General features: G+C 54.5%; 4 protein-coding genes across 4 annotated transcripts; 1 reads left to right on the forward strand and 3 right to left on the reverse strand.

The window, feature by feature from the left end:
* Nucleotides 1–8,098: 8,098 nt before the first annotated feature.
* On the reverse strand, nt 8,099–17,084 carry ZNF70 (zinc finger protein 70). Its single transcript, XM_079942481.1, has 2 exons — nt 17,036–17,084; nt 8,099–13,627 (listed from the first exon to the last, which is right to left on the reverse strand). Exon 2 carries the CDS (start codon nt 13,562–13,564, stop codon nt 12,230–12,232), a length of 1,335 nt encoding a protein of 444 aa, XP_079798607.1. The 5' UTR covers nt 13,565–13,627; nt 17,036–17,084; the 3' UTR covers nt 8,099–12,229.
* A 1,299-nt stretch (nt 17,085–18,383) lies between these two features.
* VPREB3 (V-set pre-B cell surrogate light chain 3) lies at nt 18,384–19,604 on the reverse strand (the record flags this gene model as incomplete). Its single annotated transcript, XM_079942679.1, has 2 exons — nt 18,384–18,806; nt 19,556–19,604. The coding sequence occupies 2 exons, from the start codon at nt 19,602–19,604 to the stop codon at nt 18,490–18,492; spliced, it is 366 nt and encodes a 121-aa protein (XP_079798805.1). The 3' UTR covers nt 18,384–18,489.
* Nucleotides 19,605–23,415: 3,811 nt separating this feature from the next.
* On the forward strand, nt 23,416–24,922 carry LOC307197242 (uncharacterized protein C22orf15; the record flags this gene model as incomplete). The annotated part of the gene is given in 7 exon segments (XM_079943010.1): nt 23,416–23,440; nt 24,043–24,129; nt 24,221–24,254; nt 24,256–24,356; nt 24,590–24,664; nt 24,746–24,771; nt 24,774–24,922. Coding segments are annotated over 7 exon segments (462 nt in total). The 3' UTR covers nt 24,888–24,922.
* Nucleotides 24,923–25,726: 804 nt separating this feature from the next.
* CHCHD10 (coiled-coil-helix-coiled-coil-helix domain containing 10) lies at nt 25,727–27,994 on the reverse strand. The gene is made up of 4 exons (XM_079943193.1): nt 27,482–27,994; nt 27,012–27,231; nt 26,022–26,169; nt 25,727–25,923 (listed from the first exon to the last, which is right to left on the reverse strand). The coding sequence occupies exons 1-4, from the start codon at nt 27,520–27,522 to the stop codon at nt 25,904–25,906; spliced, it is 429 nt and encodes a 142-aa protein (XP_079799319.1). The 5' UTR covers nt 27,523–27,994; the 3' UTR covers nt 25,727–25,903.
* Between the last annotated feature and the right edge of the window lie 2 nt (nt 27,995–27,996).

Below are 27,996 nucleotides of genomic sequence, written 5' to 3' on the forward strand. Positions count from 1 at the left end.
AGGAGCGGGTAGCAGAGGCCCCCACCCCTCCCAGCCCTCTCCCCTTCCCAGCCCCACCTGGGCTTGATACTGCCCCATGGCTGCCTCCCCACATCCTCCCCAAGCCCCATCCGGGGTCCTGGAATCCTGGAGGGCCCGACCCCATGGGATCTCACCTCCCCCTTCCAGGACCCTCACTGACAAAGGAAAAGATGCTGCTCCCAAGGGATGTGGCCTCTTCCTGGGTCTGCAGGCCCTGAATCTCATCCCCAGTGTAGTGCGTGGTAACTTCAAGGTTCTCAGTAAACAGTTTGAATGAAGGAAGGAAGGAAGAGATGGATGGATGGATGGATGTATAGATGGATAGTTGGGTGGGTGGGTAAATGGATGGAGAGATGGGTGGTTGATTGATCGATGGGTATTTGAGTAGGTGGATTGGTGTGTTTGAGGGTAGGTTAGTAGTTGGATGGGTGAATGGATGGTTGAATAGTTGGGTGGGTGGGTAGATCCTAATTATAAGAAGCACAGTTCCCAATTTACCAAGAGCAACAGTAACCAAAACAGTGTGGTATTGGAATAAGGATAAACATATGGATCAGTGCAACAGCACTGAGAGTGAGAAATAAAAACATACATCCATGGTCAATTGATTTTTTAAAAAACACTATTTTTTAGAGCAGTTTTAGGTTCACAGCAAAATTGAGCAGAAGACATGGAGATTTCCCACATACTGCCCCCACACGTGCCCTGCCCCCACACGTGCATAACCTCCTTTATTATCAATCTCTCCTGCATTTATTACAACTGATGGACCTACATTGACACATCATAATCATCCAGAATTCATAGTTTACATTCTATGGGTTTGGACAAATGTATGACATGTATTTATCCTTGAGTATCATACAGAGTATTTCCCTCCTTACCCCCAAACCCCGGCAACCAATGACCTTTTTATTGTCTCCATAATTTTGCCTTTTTCAGAATGTCATATAGTTGGAATCAGACAGTTGGTAGCATTTTCAGATTGGCTTCTTTCATTTATTAATACACATTACATGTTCCTCTGTATCTTTTTATAACTTAAGCTCATTTATTTTTATTGCTGAATAATATTCCATTGACTGGATTACACAGTGTTTTTACCCATACCCATACATGGGGACGGGTGTGCCCATGGGGGGGACCCCCCCCACCAAGGTCGCCTCTTCAGACAGAGAGGGAGAATTCTGAGTGGGCGACGCAGCGAACCAAGTCCTTCTGGCCATGACCTTGAAACTGCCCAGGTGGCCAGGACGAAGGAGAGCTCTCCTCTCTGTCAAGAGGATCTGAGCGTCTCTTAATTAGAATCAGCTCTTTGGCTTCTGCTCCCTAAAAAAGGTACAGGAATTCTGCACCTTGAACCAGTTCTGGGGGAATTTGCCAATCAATTTGGGGGAAACTGGCATCTTTACCACATTGAACTTTCAATCCATGGATATCCTCTCTCTCTCTCCCTCCCATTAATAGGTTTTAATATTCTCAATAAAGTTGTATGTAGAGTTTTCCCTATAAACAAATGACTTGGGCATCTCTTTAGATTCATCCCTAGGAAACTGATATTTTTAATGAATTGTAAAATGTATCCTTAAATGTTATTCTCCATTTGCTGTTAATAGAGATACAGTAAGTTTTTGCATTTGAAATTTGCTACACTTTTTTATAGGTTTTGTTAATTTATCTGCATTCTGTGGGACTTGCTACATACTTAAACATATCATCTGTGAAGAATGACAATTTTGCTGCTATCTTCCCAATTCTTATACATTTCACTTCTTTCCTGGTCATTTCAAAAGCCAGTTTGGAGAGGGAGAGTTCCACTTCTGGAACAGCAACACAAAGAGTTCCGCAGACCCGCCTCTAGCAAAAGTGGTGAAAATTATTTTTTAATTTACATATTTATAATAATATTTAAATATATGTTTATAATCATATATTTATAATATACAAATATGTTTGTGTTTATAATTATATACTTATAATATATTTATTTATGTTTATAATTATATATTTATAATGTTTGTTTTCTATTATGAATTTATAATATATATAGTTATATATTTATAATTGTGTATTTATAATTATATATGCATATGTTTTATATATTAATTTTAAATTTATGTATAAATTTTAAGAAATAATATTATCTTTGTATATAAATATTTAAAGTCTTTAAATATCTTTAAACCTCTATATCTTTAAAGTCTCTGGAAATGGACCTAAGGGCATACAAAAAATGAAATATTTATTCAAGGAAGTCTACCAAAACTTGGCAAGAGCAGTGAGAGTCTGTAACATTTCACCCATGAAATGACCTGTTTCCTCCCTTCCCCCACCCGCCCAGCACAACTTGATGGCACCTCCACTCCAAGTAGGTGCAGCAAGAACACAGGGCACCCTCTCCACCCAGCTCCAGGTCTACGTGACATCTTCCTATTTTCCAAGGAGAAATGGATGGCTGGGGGCACGGGTGCAGGCTGATTGCTCTGGTCCCTCAGCTAACAAGCTCCAAACGTGCTTCCTCATAAAGGACGATCATATTCACCTGGTCACATCATCACAAATGCCACCTACCCCAAAACACCAGGCTGAGACCTTTCAACGCTAGAGGGCGCCAGAGACCGCCCGATCCCATCCAGGCTGCGGACTGCCCCACAACACTTGTAAAAAAGAAGGTAGATTAGGTTTGAATTTCAGAAAAACAACAAGTAGTAGTTTAAGTACGTCCCCTGTAATATTGGGGACATACTTATATTAAAAAATTATCACTGTGCGGGCATCCTGTATTTTATCTGGCAACCCTATTCATGAGCGATGAAAAAGGAGGACGGCGGTGACTTTGCGTTTTTTTTCTTTGCTCCTTATTGTGTATTTATCAACCACGTTCTCTTTTCTTCTCAGCGTTACTTTATGTAGGAGTTGTTGGAGGTTAGCAGAATATTCAGTGGCACTGTGACTGAATTTCAGGAGGAATTAACACAGTTGGCTGTGGATACGACTCTTGGGAGCAGGTGTCCCTCATTTTGGGGAGAGGGTGAGATCTCTGGGACAAGGATGGGGCCTCCGAGCCGGACACCGAGGTTTGGTCAGCGCGTGCAATGCCTGGCTCTGCCAGAAGAGGGTGCTGGAGGAAAGCTCAAGGCCCAGAAACCGCCTCCCTGTTTTCCCGCATTCTTTCCCTTTTATTGGGCACAGGAGCCAATGATTGGCGTGAGGATGGCCCCAGGTCTGCTCAGTAACCCTGACTGACTGTTTAGCGTAAGTATGTCCCAGATCTCAGCGTCCTATGCCCCCACCTATGGTAGGATAGGTGGGGGATGAGGGTAGCCCCTGAGATAGCGAAACTGTGGGTCATGATTAGTCAAATCCATTCCACCTGCCGTCACTAATCAAGGCCGTTTTAAGACCTGCATGTACTCCAAGCACGTAGCCCAAATGATAAAATATCTTCCGGGTTGTTTTCTAGAAACTCAGAGTCGTCAGCTGCATCTAGTTGGAGCTGAACAGGCTAAGACTGGATGGGACCCCTGACCCTCCCACTGGGCGTGCGCGAGGGTCCGCTCCGTGAAAAGTCCGCCCCCAGATCGTGCTGTGAGCGTGCAGAGGCCGGGAGTTGGTTACACCTGCGCAGAACCACAGTCCCTGCTCCTTTTTCTAATCATTTTCCCCTGCGCTCCCCACACATCCCGTAAACACCCAGCCCCTTGCTTTCAGGGAGGCAGATTTGAGAGTGTTCTCTGATCTCCTCATTGGCTGCCTTGCGGATAAACCCTCTCTTTGCTGCAAACCTCTGGTTGTTTAAGCCTTTTGGACAGCTGCGCTATGGACACAAAGAATCTGGTCCCGTAAAAATAGCTAAGCCATTACACTTAGCACTTGACCCCCCCCCCCAATACCCCACAGATCGCTGACCACCAAAGGCTTTTTTCTTTGAATCCCTTCAATAGTGAATCTTCTAGAAAGCTTCTGTCTAGCCCAGGCCTGTTTTCCAGATCCCTGGAGGCGCAAAGGGGGGTAAGATTGTAATTCAAACATAAATACCCTGGGCCAGGTAGAAATCAACCGCCATTAGCCAAAGGGAGAAATCCACTCCTCTGCAACAGATAAGGCTGATGGTTTGGGGTCGCCTTATTGACGATTTTTTGCGAAAACTGCCTTCCCTGGAGAACACAGTCCAGTATTCTGCCTCTGGTCCCTCGAAACTCCGGGGCTCACTCCTCGTCTCCACTCCCCATCCTCTGGGCTCTGATGGGTGATGCTCCAGGTCCCCGTCCTGCACATGCTAACAGCCAGCGGCCACAGGGAACAGCAGGAGGAGGTGGGGACCCAACAGGTCGGCCCCATCCACACTGGGGTGAAACCAGAGGGGTGGATCAGCAGTGAGAACACAGGCAGCTCCTTTGGGATGGCTGCTGGGGAGAGGTGACACAGAAGGATGCAGAAGTTCTCCCCTCCAACCAGCAACCTGCAGGGCAAGGGCTCCCAGGATTAGTGAGATTTGCTCCCAGGACAGTGAAGCTAGAGAAGCCTGTCCAGGGATGTATAAAAGAAATCAATTTCCGAAGGACCCAGAAGCTGTGACCACTTAGGACTAAATACAAACACTCTTGCAAACACTGCAGGCATGTACAGGCTGTGTTACAGGTCAGCAAGGAGGGAACCAGTTTTCCTTTACCCTCACCTCTCCCAGAGCCCACATCCGGTGAGAGTGAGGCTGGACACTCAACTCTCTGTCCCCCCAAACATTTCCTGCTTCCAAGTGTCAGGAGGGGACGAAATCCTGTCCTCTCCCCACCCGCCTCACGACAGCTTAAAGGGCAGAACTACTGCTTCGGGGTGGCCTCCCAAGGGTGACCCCAATGTCATGTTTTTCAAAAATGACCACCCCTCAGTCTGTTTGAGGGCTTTTCATAGGAGAAATCTCATGGGAGGTGAGGTGGCAGTGGAGGTGTGGCCTGCAGTAGTTACAACCAACATTCCCGGACAAACTATTACCAAGGAGGTTGGAGTTGGCTTTTTCGAGGTGATTTTCCACATGTAAGATAAGGAACAGGAGTCCCAGTTTAGCTAAGTAAGCTCAGTGGGGCACAGGATGCAGCCCAGGAGTGTGGGTCACAGCTTCTGAGTGGCCACAGGACAATAGGCTTCTCAACCGTTGGTCACAAACTCAGGTCATTTGGCCTGACACCCAGCAAAGGGCTAGAGTGGTAGGAAACCTTCAATTAGATCAACCCCACTGGATGCCCCCCTGCTGGAAGGCAATGGTTGAAGATAACTGAATGGATAAAGAAGATGTGGTGTGTATACATAATGGAATATCAGCCATAAAAAGAATGAAATAATGCCATTTGCAGCAACGTGGACAGACCTAGAGATGATCATGCTAAGTGAAGTAATTCAGAATGAGAAAGACAAATACCATATGATATCACTTATATGCGGAATCAAGAAAATGATACAAATGAACTTATTTACAAAACAGAAATAGACTCACAGACATAGAAAACAAACTTATAGTTACCAAAGGGGAAAGGCGGGGAGGGATAAATTGGGAATTTGGGATTAAGAGGTACACACTATTATATATAAAATAGATAAACAACAAGGACCTACTGTAGAGCACAGGGAACTAAATTCAATATCTTGTAATAATCTATAATGGAAAAGAATCTGAATGAGAATCTATCTATACCTATCTATCTGAATCACTTTGCTGTACACCTGAAACGAACACAACATTATAAATCAACTATATGTTGATTAAAAGAAAAAAGAGGGTGACCCTCTCCTGGACCCTTTCTCTCTTCTCAGTCTCCACTAACTGAAGTGCTGGCCCTGACCCTAAACTCAGCCTCCTTCCCCAGCTCTACTGCATCTGACACCCAGGACGCAGCACAGGGCTGGGGCAGGTTGGATCAGGGGGCCTGGCCCTCTCAGAATTGCTGACCCTGGGCGAGAACCCCACCGTCTTTGGCCCAGGCTCTTTCTACAGATGGGAAAGGGTCCCCTGAGGATGAAGGCCTGCTCGGAACACAGGAGCTCCTGGTGGGGAGGAGGTGTCCGATCATCGGGAAGCATCTTGACACCAGTTTCCATGGAAACCAGGGTGGGTGTTTGTGGAAGAGGCTGACCCCATCAGGCTGCGGGGCAGAAGGATCACTCTGGCTGAGGTGGAGAGAAAGGCCGGGGGTGGGTGGCCAGGGAGGGGGCTGTGCAGTGAGATGAGAGGAGGGGGTGGCATTAGGGACATTGTGGGCAGGACTTGGGGGGATAGGTGTATGAGAAGGTAGAGAAGGAGGGGTCTTCAGACCCTGGTTGTGATCAGCGAGACCAGAGGAAACAACGGGCGACAGAAAGAGGCTGAAGAGCGCAGCTGGCACTCAGGAAGAAGCTGCCAGCTCACGAGGCAGTGCTGGTGGAGCGGGGGACGCAGCTGCCCATGACACCTGCAGGCCACTCCCCTCCAGGGCACAGCGGGTAGAAGGGAGGATGGCGGAAGCGAGGCCCACGTTGGGAATGCGGATGGGCCGCCGGCAGGAGGTAGAGGCTCCAGTTCATAAAACCCCATGAGGCCCCACCAGCCTCCAGGAGGGGAACTGGCCCCCTCACCACCTCCGACCACGTGCCCAGGACAGCTCTTCGCTCTGGGGGTGCCTGTGGTCCCGGGAGAAGAGCCATGCAGTGCTGCTGCTCCCTCTTCCAGATGAGGCCACGTGAGGATTATGTAGGGAGCGCATTCGTTTGTGGCTGCTCATGACCCCCTCTCAGTTCTGGGGTCCAGGAGCTGGAAGACCCAAGTGAGGGCTGGGGAGGACAGAGGTGCTCCTGTCATCTCTGCAAGAAGAGCTGGCCTGGCTGAGGGTGGCAGCACCGGGAGCAGGGATTGAAAGGTGTGGGGAGAGCCTTTCAAGCTGGTGCTCTGGACCCCAGAGGGCAGAGACCTCCCAGCGAGCAGGAGCCGAGGAAGGTGAGTGACAGAGGAAGATGCCCACCAGTGCAGATGGGGGCGGGGGGTGGGACATGGGAGGGTCTCCAGCACACGGCCCCACCGGCATCCTGGCCACTGGGAGAGCGTCTGGCCTGTGGTGCAGGAGGGATGGTCCATCTCAAGACACCGCACTCCACACTCCCCAGGCCACCTCCTGACTGGGTTTCCTGGTTATCAGATACTGAAGAGGGGGTTCCCCCAAAAGAAGGGGGGTGCCTTTCCCCACCCCCTGTAAGGTGGGTGTCAGTCGATGGCAAATACATCCAGACATGTGTGATGCTGGTGAGCATCCGCTTGGCCCCAAGAGCAGAGCGACTCTGAGCAGAGAGGCCATTTGGTTTCCACCTCGGCCCGTGGTGACTGAACCCACTGTGGCCTCTAAGAAGTCCCGGCAGCAGCAGGCTGCGGCTCCAGCATCACATCTGAACTGTTCCTCCCCGTGGCTGCCGGTAGATCTGACACTAAACCACTGCACCTGTGGTAAACCACTGGCCTCCGGTTCCCACCTGCAACAGGAGTGGCCAGAGTGACCATCTTCTGGAGCCTCTGCCTCCACCACGGGAGGAGTCAGGGGAGAAAGGGGAAAGTTGAGGGGACCATCCTGGGACAGACAGGTGATGGGGAGAGGGGCACAAGATCAGGGTCCCCACCTCTCTTTCACATGACTGTGTGGGTTCCCTCAGGGAGGGTGGGCCTGACGTCTAGCTCTTTGCTGCACCGCATATTATTTCTAAGAAGTAAAGCACAATGTAGTGTTCTAAGTTATGTTGAACAAACTTTGGGATTAAGAAGAACAGAAAATCAAAGGAATATTTCACAATACTGAGAGCGTAATAATCACCTACACCTTCAGTTTTCCACACAGGTTTGCACTCCTTAGTCTTCCAAGCCCCACGAGGCTGTGAGGTAACATCATTCCTCCACATCACAGCCAAGGACACTGAAGCGAGAGGATGTGGCTGCAAGAGGGGCTCAGGACAGAGCCTGGCACTGATGAAGACCAGGAGGAGCAGGTGTGCCCAATGGCAGACCTCTAGTCTACCCAGAAGTGATGCTCTACACATGGATAATAACTCATAGAGACGGCGGTGGGGGGGAGATGAGCATGACCTTTTGGGGTTAAATGAGTTAATATATATTAAAATATTAAGATGAAGATAATTTATGCCTTACTCTAAACAATAATGTTAATAATAGAACTTATATGAGAAGAATTACAGAAAGAATCAGAAAACAAAATCCAACAATTTGCTGTTTATAAGTTACAGATATATAGCAAAATATGTACACAAATTTTAAAAATAAAATGCCGAGCTAAATAAACTCTCATGCAAATGCAAATTCAAAAAAAGCAAGGGGCTTCCATTATGATATTTGGAAAAGAGAAGTTGAAGCTAGAAGCATTAAAAGAGGCAAAGAGGGCACTAAAAGGCACAGTTTTTCGATATGTCACTATTAAACATATATGCCCCAAACATGGTAATTACTTGATCATTTGTACCCTGCCTATTAAGAAGATAACTGCACGACTCACAAAGCAACAACATACATAAAAAAGAAACAGAAATTAAAGCAAAATAGAAATACGTAAAGAAAAAAACACAAAATCAGACTGTGATTTGACTAGGTAAATGAGTGTTCTTACCTACTTTGGGGTCACAGAGCCCTTCCAAAATGTAGTGAGTGCTACAGACCCCCCTCCCAGAATAATTTATGCACGCACATATCCACACAGCTTTGTTCAATGCCCGGCATCCATGACCTCTGAAACCCCTGCATGCTCATGGACTCCCAGGCAGTCCTTGGACCCCAGGTTAAGAACTCTGAAGTAAAGTTAGAGAGAGTATGGATTTGAATAAAGTAACATAAAAACTGATTTAACAAATAGAACTGATGGAGTAAAAACACGTTTCTTGAGGGTACACAAATGTCTTATAAAAACTGATAATATATTCAGGCCCAGAGAAGTTCTATGGACACTTAGAAATGCTGACACCACTATGTACCATAAGAAGTAAAAGCCATAACCTCAGCAGTCATCACTGGGAAATATTAAATTAATAATAACAGTAACAATAATAATAGTTGGGCCAAAGGGAAAGTCCTAAGGACAACAGCAAAAGACAACACATGTCAACATTACGGAGTGCAGAAAAAGCTCTCACTGTAAGAAAAAAATCATAGGCTAAAGTACCCCCATTTACTAGAAATATTAAAAATGATTAACTGTATCTAAATAATCTTAAGAAATGTAAAGTATTAAGTCAAAAAAAAAAAGAAAGAAAAGAGCAGAATACATGTACTTTGACAAACAATTCAATTAGTAAACAGAACCAAGAACTGGACCTTTGCAACACTCAACAACTAGAAGAAGGAAAAAATGTAAGACAATAAAACAAAAACAAACAACTAAACTCAAGGATGATTAAAATATTACCAAGATGATCTCTTATAACATCACACTGTTTGAGAACCTAAATAAATGAAAAGATTTAAAAATACAGGGCTTCCCTGGTGGCGCAATGGTTGAGTGTCTGCCTGCCGATGCAGGGGACGCAGGTTCGTGCCCTGGTCCGGGAAGATCCCACATGCCGCGGAGCGGCTGGGCCCGTGAACCATGGCCGCTGAGCCTGAGTGTCCGGAGCCTGTGTTCCGCAACGGGAGAGGCCACAACAGTGAGAGGCCCGTGTACCGCAAAAAATAAAAATAAAAAAAATTAAAAAATAAAAATACATAAGAAATCAGTGAAAGAATTTGAACTGAAAGAACAAGGTTCTGCTCACACTTCCTACAAAGAAAGTACCTGCCTGGTCTGACCATGGTTTTGTGAGAGTCTGTCAACCCTTCAGAAAGGGGGTCTTAATCTCCATGTTACATAGTCAAAAGGAAGAAAGGGGAATGTGGGGGAGGAAGAGAAAAAGTGCATATTCAAAAATGTGAGAACAGCATAAATGAGCTGAGAAGCTGGGCGTGAGTGGGGTGCATCTGGGCGTGGTGGGAACACCGAGACGCTTGCTCGCGCGGGTAACCCAGGCTGGCTAAAATGGGGGTTTACGTGCAGAAGACCCCTGAAGGTTGGTTTTAAGGAGAGTGGTGACATGTGCAAAGTGATGCCTGAAAAAAAAAATTTGGCTGGTGCACAGTGTGCAGGGACAGACATCAAAGGTAGGAAGCAGACAACTGGCAAGGCTGAGGCCAAATGCGGGGACAGCAGGGGGTGAGGAGGTAGATCTTGGGGGGATAATGTCCCACCTGCACTGAGCAGGGGTGTCAGTACTCTCACTGGTGACCGAAGACCATCCGTGCAGGCTGCCTGCAGACAGTGCCTGGCACTGCCCGGTCGGGCTGGTCCACCTGCTCATGCAGAGGCTCTGCTGGGGCCTGGAGAGCTGGTTCAATGCTCCACAGACTCACACAGCAGAGAGGAGCTGGACAGAGCCGATCTTCCCAGCCCAACAGACCTGTCGTTTTACCATCTCTGGCCTACCAAGTTCCACTTAAGAAGTAACCACTATGGCTTTCCCATTTTCATTCATCTAAACTATACACAGCTGCCCAGCTGAGCTTCTCATAAGCTGAAATAACTAGTGTGACCATGATGGGTTCGTGGGATTTCAGCCAGAGACTCAGAAAGCTTCAAAATAGCTCTGACTGCGAACTCCCCACACTAGCTCTGAGGAGCCCGGGGAGCCAGAACTAAAGATCCTCGTGGACACACAAAGGCCTGGGACAAACGCTTACCAACCAGCCAGACACGGCACTGCCTGAGCCCATCCCTGGGGTGGTGGGCAGAGATCTGAGACAGGATGGCCACCTTCAAGCTCTGCTCTGGACGATGCCATCTGGGAGATGCTGGGGCTGCCTGGGAGCCAGCATGGGCTCACAGCCTGCTATGCAGGGGAACCTTCTAATCACCTGGGGAGCTTTAAAAACATGCCACTGTCGGAGCCCCACCTCTGGGGATGCCCAACTGAACTGGTCAGGGCAGGACGCAGACAATGGTCCCCATTAAACAACCCCCAGTGGGGAGGACAGAGAGAAGGACAGGACGCAGACACACTGCCGCTGCGGGGATGGCGTGCAGGAAGTGTCCTGCCCAGGGCGCCGTGCCCAGGGCGCCGCACCCAGGACACAAGCTGGAGGGAGGGAGGGAGGGAAAGCCTGGCTGAAGGGGGGGGCCCTGCCATGTCGGGAACCAGACAGGGATGCACCTCCCCTGCAGGTGGGGCAGCGGTCACTGTGGGTCTCCATCCTCAATCGCCAGCCGACAAAGCACGTTCATGCGTGGTCCCACTCTGAACAGGAGCCTTGCGCCAGCCCTTAGGGGAATGTGGCCAGTCCCAATATGCCCACCTCACGGAAGGGGTCACCAAGGTGAGGGAGGGGCCAGAACTGGAACTTGAACCCAGACCTGACCGAATCACCTTCTATCCCCTTGCACTGGAGGGTGGAGGGGAGGCTGCAAAGCACCGACCAGAGACGGGCCCCGATGATGTCCAAGGCACACTGTGGTTGGGGCCCTAGGTCTGGTGGAGGGTTACCCCCGGGTGGGCAGTGAGCCTTTGCCCGGGCTGAGCCAGAGCCAGGCTGCACCTTCTGCCGGCCTCCAGGACCACGCCTCCACCTCCTGGAAGAGCTGCCGGCCAGAACCGCCCTCAGCTAACCCACGTCAAGGGCTGAGAGAGCACAAGGGGGCCTTACCCCCACACCCAAGATGAGTCCTCCAGACCCTCCCTCTGCTCTGTCACCTGAGCTGGCCGTCCCCACCAGTGCCCGAGGTGGGCTGCTGACGCGTCTACTTTGGATCCATTTTCCTTCAGTTGATTGGACCGCGAACACGGTTACTTCTTCTAAAAGTGCCTGATGTTAGAGCTCATCTGACATTTTCATGGGTTTAACTCCACTTTCTCCCTCTGACGTTTATTCTTCTTCTGGATTCTGGAAAAAGCGAATAGAGGGCAAAACTAAACCCCATTGGGTCACAGGTGAGCACGAGACAACTGAGAGCCAGCTCTGCCCTGGTGCCCCGGCCCTTGGCCTCCCTCCCCACCCTACCCAGTCCCCCTGCTGGGCCAGGGCCGCAGACGGGGGGCCAGACCCTGCCACCAGGGTGGGCGGGCATTTCCAGGAGGCACTGGTCTGGGGAGGCGGGCAGGCCTCACAGATGAGCGGGGGGCCAGGCTCCAGCTGGCAGAGGCACGGGCCGTGGCACCAGCCCCTCCTCTAGAGCTTGTCCCCCGCATGGACCTTCTGGTGGCGGATGAGGTGCGAGCTGCCCCGGAAGGCCTTGCCGCAGCGGTTGCACTCGTAGGGCCTCTCCCGCGTGTGGGTCTTGTAGTGCTCGATGAGGGCCGAGCGGTGCCGGAAGGCCTTGCCGCACTCATTACACACGTAGGGCTTCCGGCCCGTGTGGATGCGCTGGTGCTGGATGAGGGCCGAGCTATGGCAGAAGGCCTTGCCGCACTGGCCACACTCGTAGGGCTTTTCGCCGGTGTGGATGCGCTGGTGCTCGATGAGCGAGGAGCTCTGGCTGAAGGCCTTGCCGCACTTGTGGCACTTGTAAGGCTTCTCGCCCGTGTGCGTCTTGCGGTGCTCGATGAGGTTGGAGCTCTGGCTGAAGGCCTTCCCGCACTCCTCGCATGCATACGGCTTCTTGCCTGTGTGGATCCTCTGGTGCCGGATGAGGTGGGACCGGTGGCAGAAGGCCTTCCCACAGAGCTCGCACTCGTGCGGTTTCTTCAGCGTGTGGATCTTCCGGTGCTGGCTCAGGCCCGAACTCTGGTTGAAGGATTTCCCGCACTCCTTACATTGATAGGGCTTCTCCCCGGTGTGGATGCGCTCGTGCTTCCGGAGGCTCGAGCTCCGACTGAAGTCCTTGCCGCACTCCCTGCACGCGTACGGCCTCTTCCCGGTGTGGGTCTTCTGGTGTTGCGCGAGTGCAGAGCTCTGGCGGAAGGCCTTGCCGCACTCCCTGCACTCGTAGGGCTTCTCCCCCGTGTGGATGGCCTGGTGCCGCAGCAGGTGCGAGCTCTGGCTGAAGGCCTTGCCGCACTCACAGCACTCGTAGGGCTTCTCCCCCGTGTGGATCACCAGGTGCCTGAGCAGGTGTGAGCTCTGGCTGAAGGCCTTGCCGCACTCGCGACACGCGTAGGGCTTGGCTGGCTGTGCAGTCCTGTGAGGCCCCTTGGGTCCCGAGTCCCCCCTGCCCGCCGTCTCCCCATCGGGCTTACCAGACGCTTCCTCGCTGTGGGTTATCTGGCACATACTCAGGTCTGATTTCTGGAGGAAGGTTGGGCTGGACGGCTCATCGTCCTGGGGTCTGTCTCCTGGGGGGATGCTCTGATGCTGGATGGGGCTTGAGCACAGACTGATATTCCCCTCATAATCGTCCTGCTCCCCCAGAGGGATCTCCTTGTAGATGACAGCCATCTGTGCTAAACCCCTTTCCTGAAGAAAAGGGTCCCCCGGGTCCTCCTCCGGGAAAAGGTTTGTCTGCATCTCCAACCCATCCTCAAACACGAAGGCCTCACCCAGCTTGGCTGCCGGGGGAATATCCATTGTGGGTCCGGGCTCACCCCTAGTGACTGTTTCTCTTTGGGACACACTTACTGCTCTCAGATTCTGAAAAGAAAACAAGAGACACTGTCAAGTCAGCAAGTCAAGCACCTAGTAGGTGCCAGAGTCTAAGGCAGATATAACCAAAGACACAATCCTGCCCTTGAGATGGTCCTTACTGAGTTAAGAGACAAGTCTGACTTACCAGAAACAACTGCAAGGAAGACAGACAGACAATGACACACTGTGGTGTCCAGACTCTAAAGGCTCAGGGTGTCCAGAAAGGTGGGCAAGGACAGGAAGTGGAGACATTCTGAAAAAGGGGCAAGACTCCAGCTACCAGAGGAGGTTGGGGCTGGGGTCTTGTTGGGAAAGAGAGCGCACACTCCTACGGTCGGTCGGCTGCAGGCCTCCAGCCCAGAGCCCCAGCCAGAGCCCTGGGAGTCAGCCCTTCTCATTCCCGCCGGCACACCCCGTCCTGTCCACTTCCCGTTTTTACTGAAGGGGTCTCTCCCTCTCTCCTCGCTGCCACTGGGCAGCTCAGGCCTCCGTGTGACTCACCTCCCCGCTGGCTGCCTACCTCCAGCTTCCCCCCTCCCCCCAGCCCGTTCTCTACGTGGATGCCAAGGTCAAACGCCCAAACACAGTCCTAATCGTGGCATCCCCCTTCTCAGGAGCTTGCAGCAGCCCAAGTCCTCCACACCCGGCCATGTGGCCCTGTCGCCTGCTTCTCCTTCCACACATCCCCAAACTTCCAGCTCCACCACTCACACATGCTGCTGTTTCTTCCTCCTGACTGGTCCCCACTCTTCTCACATGGCCACTTGCTCATCCTTCCAGACTCAGTTCAAATGTCCCCTCTTCCCTGCACCCTCAGACTCTGACAATCTTGGGCACGTGGCCTTGGTGACCGTGGAGCACGGGGCATATGTCCATCACAGCACTCACCACCTGGAAGGCAAATGTCATGGCAGGACTTTCCCCACCACCGCCTGCGAGCTCCCCAAGGGCAAATCCGGGGCTCCGCCATATTGGAATCCCCAGCTCCCAGCACAGCCACTCAATCATTACACACACATTTATTGAATAAATAAATGATTGAATGGAGGAAAAGTTATTTGTGTTTGTGTTAGAACTGCTTACCACACTTTTTTTTTTAAAGGATTTTTTTTTTTAATTTTTATTTATGTATTTATTTATTATTTTTGGCTGTGTTGGGTCTTCATTTCTGTGTGAGGGCTTTCTCTAGTTGCGGCGAGTGGGGGCCACTCTTCATTGCGGTGCGCAGGCCTCTCACTGTCGCGGCCTCTCTTGTTGCAGAGCACAGGCTCCAGACGCGCAGGCTCAGTAGTTGTGGCTCACGGGCCTAGTTGCTCCGCGGCATGTGGGATCTTCCCAGACCAGGGCTCGAACCCGTGTCCCCTGCATCGGCAGGCAGATTCTCAACCACTGCGCCACCAGGGAAGCCCCACACTTTTATTTTATTTTGCCAAAAGTACTCTTTATTCAAATAAGTCAATTACCTGGGAGATATGAATAAATGAAACATACAAAAGCAGAGCTGCTCCGGTCGAAGGGGGTATTTTCAGAGGGACAAGGAAGGAGGCTAGAACACCCCACTCAGCCCCCCAACCCACTGTGGGGGCCCAGAGGGAGCCCCGCAGGACCCCATCCACAAACTGCTATGCAACCTCCAGGGAAACTCTTCAGGTACCATAATGATGACAACTCGAGTTTATTGAGCAACTACTGTGTGCAAGGCACAGCTAGACCTTTTACAAGCATATCTCATGTACTCCTCAGGACTCCATACAAAGGTACTATCATCCTTACACTGAAGTCAGAGAGGAACTGCCTCAAAAAGACATACTAAATTAATCAGAATAGTCATGATGGAAATCATTCCTATTTAGAATTTTTTTTTTAATGAATTTTCAGCCAGTAGAAAGGCCAGGTGTGAAAAAAAGCACAGAACTGCAATATCCTCAAGAAGCCTGTGTCAGACTGCCCTGGTGGTGCAGTGGTTGAGAATCCACCTGCCAATGCAGGGGTCGTAGGTTCAAGCCCTGGTCCGGGAAGATCCCACATGCCGCGGAGCAACTAAGCCCATGTGCCACAACTACTGAAGCCCCCACGCCACAACTACTGAAGCGCGCGTGCCTAGAGCCCATGCTCCGCAACAAAAGAAGCCACCGCAATGAGAGGTCAGTGCACCTCAACGAAGAGTAGCCCCCACTCGCGGCAACTAGAGAAAGCCCGTGCACAGCAACAAAGACCCAATGCAGCCATAAATAAATAAATAAATTTATTTTTTTTTAAAAAAAGCCTGTGATCACTCCCACTCCTCTTCACAACCACAGTCTCCACTCCCCCCCGCCTCACCCGACCTCCTCAAACCTCACGTCCCATTTTCACCCTGGTCCACCCCTTCCCCATCTAGCTTAGACTACAGTGGGTCTAACTATGGGCATCACTTCAACCAGCTCGCTGACCAGCATCACATTCCTCACCTCCCTGCCCTGCCACTAACTACCCACCTCCTCTGCCAGCTCCTCCTAAGATGCTGAATGTTGCCAAGGAAAATCATACGACTGTGTCTGGCACGGAGACAAACTTCAAGTTTCCAATTTCAGCTGGGACTTCAGCTCCAGCATCTAATGACCTCCTTACAGCCAAGCCCTCTCTTCTGGGTCCTCACTTCCTCTCCCCTCTGGAAGGCCTCCCCAAGACATCCCTCTCAAAACCCTTCATTTCAGAGACTGCAAATTGGCACTCTGGGGATCCTGCCACAGACACATTGTGTTTGACTCTCAAAGAGTCAGGCTTTTCCTTTTTGTTTGACTTAGCTGCCAATATTTAAAACTCAGTAGGTTTTCTCATGAAAAACTGGACGATGTGACAATACGAGCCCACCCTTCACTAACCCACGTTGCTGGCCAACCTACCCCACTCCCACGCCCCACTTCATCCCCTTGGTTTCTTTTCCCCCCCAAATTTTCATGCCCTCTGACCCCTCTTTCTCTGTATCTGGATATTGTGCCTCCACCCACCTGCTAAATCCTGGTGTTTCCGAGGTTCCCTCCTCGGGGGTTTTCCATTCCCACTATGTACCAGCTACACGCTGAAGTCTCCACTGTGTTGAAAAAGTTAGCGATACTTTATCTGTGACCAACGATGTTTTAAATATTTTGGGACCGAAAATCCAAAGGTCTGGAACCCCACACTTCCCACCTCTCTCTGGCCTTCCCCGGCTCCTCCTGCCTCCGTCACTCCATCCTTCTGAGACCCCCAGGGCCTGGGCACCCGGCCGACCCTCGGGCCAGTCAGGGCCTCCTGGCTGGAGGCCAGCGAGCGGCCGCGGACCCGCACCTGCTTCCACGGACGGGGGCCGCCCCCACCTACGCCACCGGAGGGAGAGGTGGCCACACTGGCTGCCGCTGAGCCACTCACCTAGGCCGGGGCGGGGCCGCTCACCTGAGCGGGGGCGGGGCCGCGGGCAAGCAGGGCGGGGCCGCACCTGAGCTGCTCCTGCCCGCGGCCGTGGCCTCGCTCGGCTGCGGCTGCTGACGCGGAGCCCGCGGCTGCCCGAGCGCCCGAGCCCCGCCCCCTCCCCGGCACTTCCGGGACCGCTCTAGGCCGCGCGGAGGCCAGTGTCTCGCTGGTCCCGCCGCGCAGTGCTTGTCTCCGCTTGGACGCCGGGATCCGGGTCGCAGGACTGGGGTCGGGAGGGGTCGTCCAGTCGACTCAGGGCTCCGGGCCGTCCCCGAGCGCGTCCCGGCTGGGCGGGCGTTGGCGGGAGCGCAGAGGAGGAAACTGAGGCCGGGAGGGGCGGCCGGCTCCTGGGCGCCTGTCCTGGGGGTGGGGCCGGCCAGAGGCCTTGAGGCGGCTGTGTCGCCGGGAGAAGGGCAGGTGCGCTCAGGGCTGCGGAGCCCGTTACCCCGCGCAGGCCCGGGGTCCTGCTGCAATTCCCCCTCCCTTCCTGGGGAGCTCTGGTCCTGCTTGCTCACCTCGTCCCCGCAGAGACAAATGAGGAGAGCCCGGAGAGGGCCCAGGAGATGGCTGGGAGCCTAGGCGGGACCCTCTGTGGACCCCACCTCTGCATCTGAGGGATGGCCTCCGTTCAGGTGGCGCCTCTTAGGGGAACCGGGAGGGAAGCGGGGTGTGTTCTTCAGCCCCCGACCCCCCTCCCAGAGCTCACTTCTGCTTCTGGTGGCAAGACTTGCCCCTCTACCCAAGGATGGCTGCTGCCCATTCTCCCCCTGCCATCTGCCCACCTGTCTTCAGCACCTTCCGTCCTGGCCCTCAGGTGCCTCCTAGCCCCATCCAGGAGTAGGCAGGGGCTCCTAGGGACCCAGTCCACTGACCCTGTGTGTGTTGGACCACAACCAGGCATGCAGAGCTGGGACCAGCAAGGGCTGGTTATTTTTTCTCTCACTCCAGCTCCTCCAGTCACAGGAAGGCAAGAGCCACCATTCTGAGCCCCCTGGAGGCTGGTAGGGAGGTGGGGCCCCACCCAAGGGTCTCAGGTGCTTCCCCTTCTGCAAAAATCCCCAGAATCCCTACCCCCACACTCCCAGACCAACCACAGTCACTTTTTCTTTTTCTTTTTTTTATTGAGCTTTTTTTTTTTAACATCTTTATTGGGGTATAATTGCTTTACAATGGTGTGTTAGTTTCTGCTTTATAACGAAGTGAATCAGTTATACATATACATATGTTCCCATATCTCTTCCCTCTTGCGTCTCACAGTCACTTTTTCAGCCAGGATCTCATGGCCCTCAGAATAGTTACTGTTGACATGTTGATTATTAACCCATTTTACAAAGGAGGAAAATCAAGGCTCAGAGAAAGGGAGGGTCCCAAGGTCAGGAGCATAAGTGGGAGGCAGACGGGAGGCAGACAGAAGGCACTCATCCCACACCCCACCCCTAGGGTATGTAGCCCACGGAGCAGTAATAATCCGCAGCGTCTTCAGGCTGCACGGGGCTGATGGTCAGGATGCAGGCATTATGGGCTGCATCCGTGGCTGCCGAGAATCGGTCAGGGATGTCAGGGGGGCGGTGGTTGTCCTCCTCTGAGCGGTAGTGGAGGAGCAAGCGGGGGGCGCTGCCTGCCCGCTGCTGATACCAAGACACGCCGTAGTCCCCGACCGTGGCATAGCGGGGGCTGAGCATGCAGGAGAGTTGGGCCACTTGGCCTGGGAAGACCAGCAGTGTGTCCGGCTGGGTGAGGGTTGGCTGGGAGGCTGAGAGAGACAGACACACTCAGGTCTTGCCTGGGCCCCTTCCTTCCTGCCCCTGCCCCACGAAGTCTTGGTCAGACTCCCAGGAGAATCCTCTCCCAAAAGCTAACAGCCCGGTGCCATGGGATCGTCACTGGGTGGGGCACAGAGCTGGCGACCCCTAAGCCCCCATTAGTGTCATGTTCCCAAGGAGCCATGTTCAGCTAAGGATCTAGAGTTCAGAGGGTGTGCTGGTGGTCTCTGGGCTGCCCACCCTCGTCCCTTGCCCTTCAGACCCCTATCACTTTGGTCACACTGGCTTGTCCAAACCCTGGCTACAGACTGATGACCGCCCAAGAAGCCTCCTGAGCTGTTACTACCCATTGGCTCAGCCTCCGGCCACTGGCTGCTGAAGAACCTTCTCAGGGTTAGCTTGTCCCTGAGGCCCTGTGGGGTAGGAACCAGCCCACACCAGCTTCCCCTCTGAAAAACTCAAAAGGTGATGAGTCTCTGAGACCCCCAAGAGTCAGAGTCCAAAGGGACCCTAGCAATCTGGTCATTCACAAATGGGGAAACTGAGGCCCACATAGAGAAGTGACTTGCCTCAAGTCTGGGGCAGGGCCACCTGTGGCCGGTTCTCCTCTCCACCTCAAGGACCCTTCCAAAACCTTCCCCACTGACCACATGGATTTGCTTCCTTACAGGGGGCTTCCAGAGCCAGTGTGCTGTTTCCCACTCCACCCCTGGGTGAGCAAGGCCCAGGGAGGTCTCACCTGCTAGGAGGACCCCAGTCAGAAGGAGGGCCAGATGCTGCCAGGCCATGGCCAGAGGCAGGGAGGCAGGTGGGAGTCGCTTGTTGGGCTTGCGCTGGGCGTGCTCCAGGTGCTTCAGGGCACACTGGGGAGGCTGCTGGACCACGACAGGGCATGCAAATCAGCCCACTGACACGGTGGGAGGGTGGTGCTGGGGCCCAGCAGCCAGACCTTATCTTCCCAAACGTCAGCATCCCAGCCGCACAGGGCCTTCTTGAGAACAGAAGCCCGGAAATCCACATGTGCAGTTAGAGCAGGTGGCTGCTCTTCACTGAGGTATAACTCATATGGTCAAGTGCACAAATCTTACATGTATGGCTCAATGATTTTATATATATATATCCCTGCAGCCTCTACCCAGACCAAGATTTAGAACATTTCCATCACCCCAGAAGGCTCCCTCATTCGCCTCTCCTGCCAGTAACACCCTCTTAGCCCCCAACAGTAACCAAGTGGGACTCTGTGGTTAATCAGTTTTGCTGTAGAACGTCAGCTATAAATGGAGTGATAGTGTGTCCTCTTTTGTTTCTGCTTCTTTTGTTAAACATTGTGAGTCATCCGTGTGTGCAGCAATGTTTAATTCGTTGTCACAGCTGTGTGTAAGCCACTGTGTGGATAGCCACAGTTAGTTTATCCATCTCCTGTTACTAGCCATTCGGGTGCTTTCATCTTTGGCTATTTCAAGGAGAACTGCTGCGAGCATTCCTGCCTGTGTCGTTGGTGCACCTGAGCTCTGGTTTCTGCTGGACAGACACCCAGGACAGGGAACGTTTCCGTTTAGTGTTGTGTTTTTTTTGGCCGCATCGCACCACGCAGCATGCGGGATCTTAGTTCCCCAACCAGGGATCGAACCCGTGCTCCCTGCAGTGGAAGCGCAGAGTCCTAACCACTGGACCACCAGGGAAGTCCCCTTTCTGTTTAGTTTTAGTAGATACCACCAGGGTTCCCGACATGGTTGTGCCTATCTGCACTCCTGTTGTGGGCAAGAGAGTTTGCCAAACCGAGGGGAGCTGACTTTGGTTGGGATTCAACCCGCGTTGGGATTCAGACCTGAATCCCAGATCCTCCTCCTCTTGACTGCACAACTTCAGCCAAGTTCCCCTCTCTGTGCCTCAGTTTCCTCATCTGGAAACAAAAGACGAGCATTGTGCCAGTCCAAGTGTTGTGAAGATGCAAAGATAGGACTTTGTGGGAGTTCCTTGGTTGCCTAGTGGTTAGGATTCTGGGCTTTCATTGCGTGGCCTGGGTTCAACCCCTGGTAAGGGAACTGAGGTCCCACAAGCTGCATGTTGCAGCCAGAAAAAAAAAAGAAAAACAAAAACAAAAACATAGATAGGACTTTGTGTGTATTAATCATGCCTTTTATATTCTCTATCCTGATGCCTTGACATCTGGGGCCTTGCTGACCTTGGAGGGACAGGCCTTCCCAGGGTCAGCCAGTTCCTAGAGACAGTAACACTTTTCAAATGCAAACTAACCATTCCTGAGTCCACACTCCCCTGACCACCTCCCCTACGGGGCTCTCTCATTGGGCCACTGCCCTCCTGCCCTGTCACCCAGGACAAGTAAGTACCAGACAACCAGGGACGGTTCCTGTGCCCCAGAGCATGAAGTTATTCCAAACAGCCAACCCTGAGCCTGCTCACCCCACCTCACTGTTCCTTCCCTCAGAAACCACGATAGAGGCTCCCGCCCAGAGTTCCCCCTCTCTCTCTGCCTCCTGACCAGCCCTGGTGCTTTCCCATGTGGCCTCCCGCACCATGGGGTGTCATGCCTCCTCCACTTGGGAACTGTAACAAACCAGCTTCTCGATGGCAATCATCTCCTGATCTGCTGGCCTTACCAAATACCTAAAAAATAATAAAACAAGTTAAAGCAGTGTGCTCTCATTACTTTGTAGCCTTGAGAGCTCGCTTGGGGAAGGTTACAAAGCTCCCACTGTGGGTCCCACTCCAGTCCTAACACCTCCTTAGAGCACCTCCATGACACTCAAGACAAAAGATCCCTCCTCAGTGGCACTAAAGACAAACCCCTCGGAAAAGAGGGGTGGTCATTGGAGCTGAGGGTCCAGGCCGGGAGTTCCATTCCTTCCAGAATCTGGCTGCAGCCACTCCTGGGCTGTGTTCTGCAGGACACGGGTCCCCAGATTTTGGAAGAAAGTGCCCTGCCTGTAAGTTTGGGAAACGCTGCCCCAGGGCTTTCCCCAGTGCTGCCTCTGAGCGCCTGCTGCAGGCTGAGCACCCAGGTAGCACTCAAAAGGGTTAATTGCGTTCCGTCCTCACGCTAACTTGCCCGTGGTGCTGTGAGCGGTGCGAGTGGTGCCGTGAGCGGTGCCTCTCACTGCTTTACAGGTGTGAGCACTGAGGCAAGTCCTGTCCAGAGGCAGAGTGATGCTGATGAGCTGCGGGGAGGATCTGGGCCTCCTCCTGCCTCCTGCCTTGAGCTCTGCCTGCAGAGGGTGGATGAATAGTGTAATCACCGGGGAGCAGTGGCAGGGCAGCTAAGAAGGAGGTATCCTGACCCGCCATGAGTCCAGAGGCCCAACCACAACCAGACGGAAAGAGGGGCAATGCAAACGCTGCCCACGCTGGAAAACAATGGCAGTTTCTTACAAAGTTAAACATACTCTCCCCAGAGGACCCAGCAATCCCTCTTGCTGAGGTTTACAGTAGAGAAATGGAAACGTCTCTTCACCCAGAGACCTGCTGGTGAGTGTCTGTACTGGCTTTACTCATAATCACCCAAAACGGGAAACAATCCAAACAGCAGCAGGTGAGTGGATCCACAGACCGCGGCACCTCCAGGCAGTGGGACCCTCCCGGGTGATGAAAGGAAGGACCCATTGACACCGGTTGACTACCCCGTGAATCCTGCACGCATGGAGCTAGGTGAAAGCAGCCGCACCTGAAAGGCTCCGCACTGTCTGCTGCTTCCCTCTCTGGGACGCGACAGTCTGGAAGAGGTGGGGGCAGGGAACACTGCAGCGCTTGCCAGGGGCTGGGGTGACCACAAAGGGGCATGAAGGAATTTGGGAGAGTGATGGAAATGTTGTGTATCCAGACTGGTGGTGGTTCTGTGAGACTTGTCACAACTGGAAAACACTCAAAAGTGTTTTGTTCACTCAAAAGTGAATTTTACTGTCTGTAAACCATAACTCAATAAACTTGACTAAGAAAGGAAAGAAACAAGGACAGAAGAGAGGGAGGCTGGGAGTGAGCCCAGGGCAGGGGGCCTTGAGTTGATAGGGAGCCTGTGAGGTTGGTGAGGATCCCGCTTCTGCTACAGCCACGCCAGCACCCCACCCCTAGGAATCTCCCCTGCTTTCAGCCTGGAAGCTCTGTCTCTACTGGTGAGGGGATGTGGTCTCTGGACATCCCTGGGCGCTGAGGCTCCAGCCCCCACTAGAGCCCTGCATCAGGGAATGTCCGGACCCTCCCCAGAGCCCGTTACCGGGATACTGGGGGGAAGGCATTTCCTGCCTAGACCTCTTGGCAGCTCCCACTCCCATGGAGACCAGCTTGGAAGCTGGGAGGACCTGAGTCTTCTCTGTACTCTGATCTAGCTAGCGGGAGGAAGAGGAGGCCAAGTCTCCTGGACTAGCTGCAAGGACCCCCTGGGCTGGTGGAGCCCAGCCCCAAGGGCAGCTGAGCGGGGAGCTGCACTTGGACCTACCCACCCACCCATCACTCCCCCATTCCCGACACACACATCTCCCGCAGGGCGCCACATGGGGTAGATCTCAGCCCCAGCTCCTTCCTTAGTTAGGAAGTTGGGGGTTGGGGGATCAAAGCCCCCACATCTGTCTCCTCCCCCCTGCAGCCATGTTTATCACGGTGATGTCTGGAGGTAAGGGGGGGTCCCCTGTCCCGGAAGACTGGTGGGGGTACATTCCCTCTGCCTTGAGGGAGAGTGGGGACGCGGCGTGGGGAAGGGGTACACATGGGAAGGGATGGGAGCGTCCGCGGAGAGTCCCTTGAGGGGAAACCCCGGCTGGGTCCTGGGAAATGCATGTGGGCTCCTCTAGGAGCACACGGGCCACGCAGCCACCAAGCCGCTGCCGTGGAGCAAATGCTCAAACTGCTCCATCCCTTAGCTGGTCAGTGGTCCTCCAGCTTCAGGGGGCATGAGGCACCTAAAGCTCTAGCCCCAGCTGCAGATTCCTGACCTTCTGGTGGAGGCGGGGCTGGTGCGGGGTAGGGGGTGAGGGGCTGTCAGGTGCCGGAGGTGGGGCTGAAGTGGGAGGGGAGGGTCGCGTGAGAAAGACAGAAGTTGTGCACCCCGGTCACCGACATCTTGGGAGATGGAAGGGGGTACGTTCCTAATCTCATAGCCCCTAATCTCATAGCCCCATTCCCTGCTCTGTAGGGAAGAGACGGGAGGGAGGCAGAGGGTCCCAGTTTGGGGGGAGTAGAGGGTGCCATTCGTTCACCTCTGCTCCTCTCCCACAGCTGGCTGCTGGGAGCTGGTGAACCCCTGGTGCAGCCTGGTGCTCCTCATCACCCACCTGAGGCAGAGGGGGCAGGTGCCCCCAGATGGTGAGGGGGCAGGGAGGGGTGCTGGGAGAACCTCTGAGGGCCCCCAGGTAGGGATTCCAGCCCTGCCCTGCCTCCCTCTCTGCTCCCCCAGTGACCATAGCCCTCCTGGCTGAGGATGGGCACCTGGAACCTGGCTGAGGGACTGGAGGAGGGGCCTTCCCTGGCGCCCTCCATGGGCAGCCCCCTGCTGCAGGAGCGTGGGATCTATGTCCTAGTGCAGATCATCAGTAAGTGGGGCCCCAGATTCCCCCTGTGCGGCTATGCTGGAATATAAGATGGGGAAGAGCAGCCACAGACCACCCAAGCCCTGCCGAGCCCCTGCTTTGGCCAGGACCTAGCCCTGAACTTCCCATCCAATGCCCTGTCCTGACCCCACTGTGGGCCAGCAAACAGGTCCAGAGTGAGAGGTGGGGGTGTGGACCACCAGGCCAGCCAGGAATCAGCCTTCTTCCCTCCGCAGAGGGTGAGGGCGGGGCCCCCACCTGCTATGAGTCCCTCCTGGAGAACCTGGATGAGCGGTGTCCAGAGCTGGCAGGTGAGTGTCACAGGAGAGCCCCAGGGGGAGGATGTGCCTTCCCACCAGTCCCCCACAGGCAGGGCTTCTGGGGCCTTCCAGAGGAGCTGCGCTGGCTGTCGGGCCTTCCCCTCCCCCGGGCGATGGCTGGAGAAGGCGTGCCGGCACTCTGCGTGGCCACCAGGAGCAAGGCCCTCCTTCACGGCCCCGAAGGGTGGGCTTCCTGCTGCCTGGGACCCACTAGCTGGGGCCGAGAGCCAGGTAAGGAGGAGACATGGATCCCTGGGGGGATGCTCATACCCAGATATGGGACCCCTTCCCAGGGGACAGATGTGTGTGCTGAGAGGTGGACCCCAATGCCAACCCCCTCAGAGACACACATACACCCACACGATGGAAGACACTATATCCGGCGACAGGTCCCCACCATCCCGCTGGAGGCTAAATGCCTGCACAAGGGCGGGGAGATGTGGAATAGGGCCTGGCACACCGTGGGTGCTCAGTGCAGAGCTGCTGAATGAACTCAGTGAAGGCAGCAGCACAGAGTGTGTGATGGCGTCTGAAGGGCCAGCACCTCTGTTCCGGCAGGCCCCGTGACCTGGCACATCACGGCCAAGTGGCCGAGCTGGACTCAGATCCAAGGGGGTTGGCCGTGACCTCTGCCTGGTGTGATCAGGTGCAAAGGCCCAGCAGTATTCCTCTTGCAGAATCTGGAATTTCTGGGAAATTGCAAGGTCACTGACAGAACATGAGGCCGCCGCGGGGCCCCTAAGGTGTGGGTGCGGAGAAAGGGATCCAGAGGCAGAGATGAGAAGGGTGGAGGGGCAGGGGTCCCTGAGAGGAGACAGCACGCTCCTCCAGGGATTCCAGCCCCAGGAGTCAGACGCCCTTGAGGCTTATGGTCACCTGCTAATGCCTCACCACCCAGTCTGGACTGCCCGAGGCTGTCAGATTACACAGGATTACAAGGTCACCCTCCCCACCCAGGACACCAGCTGAAGGTGAAGCATCCCACTCCACAGTGGGACATCCATTCATCCTCCCCCACCCGCAGAAAGTCCAATGAGAGTGGACACAGCAGGCTCGGATCTAACATAAACTATTAATTGCACATTTTCGTCTTGGATCATCTGTGGGGTGAGAAACCCTCTCCTCACTCCCAGTCTCAGCTACGTGGGTACAATCTGATGTCATGGTCTTGCTGTCGGTGAAGGTGTGAAAGTGGCTGCAGGGCTGGCCCCTGAATCTGCACCGGTCTCTTCAGGGCAGGGAGATCAGACCTGCAGAGGGAGGGCCGGCACAGGTGGAGGTCAGGCCGAAGGTACAGGAGGAGAGACCACGCTCCCGCCCCAGCAGGGGTCAGGGCCTCCCAGCTCACCGTGGTTGTACTTGCACTGCTTCAGGGCCTCGCTGAAGCCCTCACACAGGGTCAGGTCGCTCTGAGTGGTGGAGCAGTCCAGGAACTGCCTGATCTCATAGGCGCAGGGCCCCATCTGCTGGGGCTGCGGGGCAGCGCGGGCCGGGGCCTGAGGTTACAGCACAGGAAGCAGCAAGGTCAGCTTGGGGTTGGCACCCAGAAGAGGACTCCAGAGCCGGGGGTGCCAGCTGCCCCTCCTAACGCCCCCAGCCCTGCCAGGCCCAGCCTGCCCTGTGTAGCCTCAGCTGCTCCATCCCTGAAACAGGGTGAGCCCACAGCCCTCTCAAAGCCACCCAGTTGGTGCTGGTACAGACAGCATTCCCAGCTGCCTCATAACAGGTATGCTGGCAGGTGGGGGTGGGAGGTGAGAGAAGCTTCTAGAAAAGCCCAGTGCTCTGCTAGAGTATGAGCCCCACCCCCACAAGTTCTAGCACCTTCCTGCTCAGCAACACTGATCCTCATTACCCCCGACCCCACCACTAAGCCAGAATTTGGTTCAGGACTGGTGGGGTGCCCAGTGGGGGACAGGCCAGCAGGGAACAGATCCAGAGTCACTGGCTACCCTTCACCCTTGGGTGCAGGGGCTACAGGAAGGGTCTACCTGGGAGAGAGAACACGGACTCAGGAACTTCAACATCCCTCCCTTCTACTAGGTTTAGGTGACCTTGGGCCAGTCTCTGAGACCCTAAGGGCCTCAGTTTCCCCATCTTTAAAGGGCTGGTTGGTGTCTGTCCACGGGGTCTAGGGACCTTGGCGTCAGGGGAGGGGCAGGGAGAGCCGTCCTGTGACCAGAGACCAACAGCAGAGCGACTAATAGGACCCTTCTTGGGCACAGTCCCTGGCCGAGGCAGCTCTGGACACCCTGGACACTCCTCGCTGGACGTTCCAGCAGCTCCCCGCTCAGTGGCCTTGAGAGAAGGCGGCCTCAGTTTCCCCTGAACCCTTGCTCACCTGCTGGGCAGCAGCCTGGGCGGGCTCTGAGCTCCCCCCGCTCAAGGCTCCGGTCAGGGCGCTGCCCATGACGTGTCCCACAGCCGAGCCCACGGCCACTCCGGCGGCCGTGGTCGCCATCTGCGCCATCAGGCCGGGCTGGCCCGACGGGGCGGGGGCCGGGGCCACGGCCGAGGGCGGCGGGTGCGCGGGCGGATGGGCAGGGGGCGCGGCGCTGCGGCTGCGGGATGGGAAGAAGCTGGGTTAATCCCGGCCGGACTCCAGGCCGGCGGCCCCAGGGGCCCGCAGCTCCGGAGAGGCACCCACTCCTCCTCCCGGAGGGTGGACGACCACCGTCTTAGACGCCTGATTGCGGTACATCCGCCCCTCCCCCGCCAAGATGGCGCAGCAGCCGCCAAGGTCACGCTGTCACGTCCTTGGGGGCCGCGCTTCCCCAGACCCCACCCTGCGGGCCCTCGTCCCGCTCCCACCTGGCTGCCCGGGCGCCCATGCTGCGGCTCCCCCGGGGCATGGTGGCGGCGGTGGGACCGGCTGAACCGAGTCGGAGACAGCAACGGTGACTGCTGCTCCGGTTCGGGGACGAAGGCGGCGGCGCCTGTCACGGCCGGCGCTGCTGGGCGGGGCCGGGGCGGGGCCGCGGGGACACGCCCCCGGCCGGAGGCTCGGGACCCGGGGCCAGGCTGCACCCTCGCGGGTCACCCGGCCTCTCCATCAGGCAGCACCCGTTGCCGGTGACCCTGCTCCCTCCCAGCTCCTGGCCCGAGCTATGTGCGCCCTGGGGACACGGGCCGCTGTCGCAGGGCGCCGAGGGCGTACGCAGGAGCGAAGCCTGGCCCTTCAAAGACGACCGCGGAGCTCTGGGAGTGGAGCTAGGGGCTCTCCCGCGCTCGGAAAGTGGGGCACCAGGAGGCCGGTCCCTGCTCCTCCCCCTCCTATCGGACCGGGCTCGCTGGCTCCGGCGTGGCCTCAGGGTCGCGGGTGGACT

The sequence above is a fragment of the Stenella coeruleoalba genome, assembly GCF_951394435.1.
Source record: "Stenella coeruleoalba genome assembly, chromosome: 14".
In the NCBI taxonomy this organism is placed as follows: domain Eukaryota; kingdom Metazoa; phylum Chordata; class Mammalia; order Artiodactyla; family Delphinidae; genus Stenella; species Stenella coeruleoalba.

Bases quoted from the DNA above. Each gene is read 5' to 3' on its own strand.
- ZNF70 (XM_079942481.1), bottom strand. From the start codon at position 13,564: ATGGATATTCCCCCGGCAGCCAAGCTGGGTGAGGCCTTCGTGTTTGAG.
- CHCHD10 (XM_079943193.1), bottom strand. From the start codon at position 27,522: ATGCCCCGGGGGAGCCGCAGCATGGGCGCCCGGGCAGCCAG. The intron at 26,170-27,011 runs GTGAGCAAGGGT...CTGTAACCTCAG, and splicing joins CCCAGGCTGCTGCCCAGCAG to GCCCCGGCCCGCGCTGCCCC. The intron at 25,924-26,021 runs GTGAGCTGGGAG...CTCCCTCTGCAG, and splicing joins GCAGTGCAAGTACAACCACG to GTCTGATCTCCCTGCCCTGA.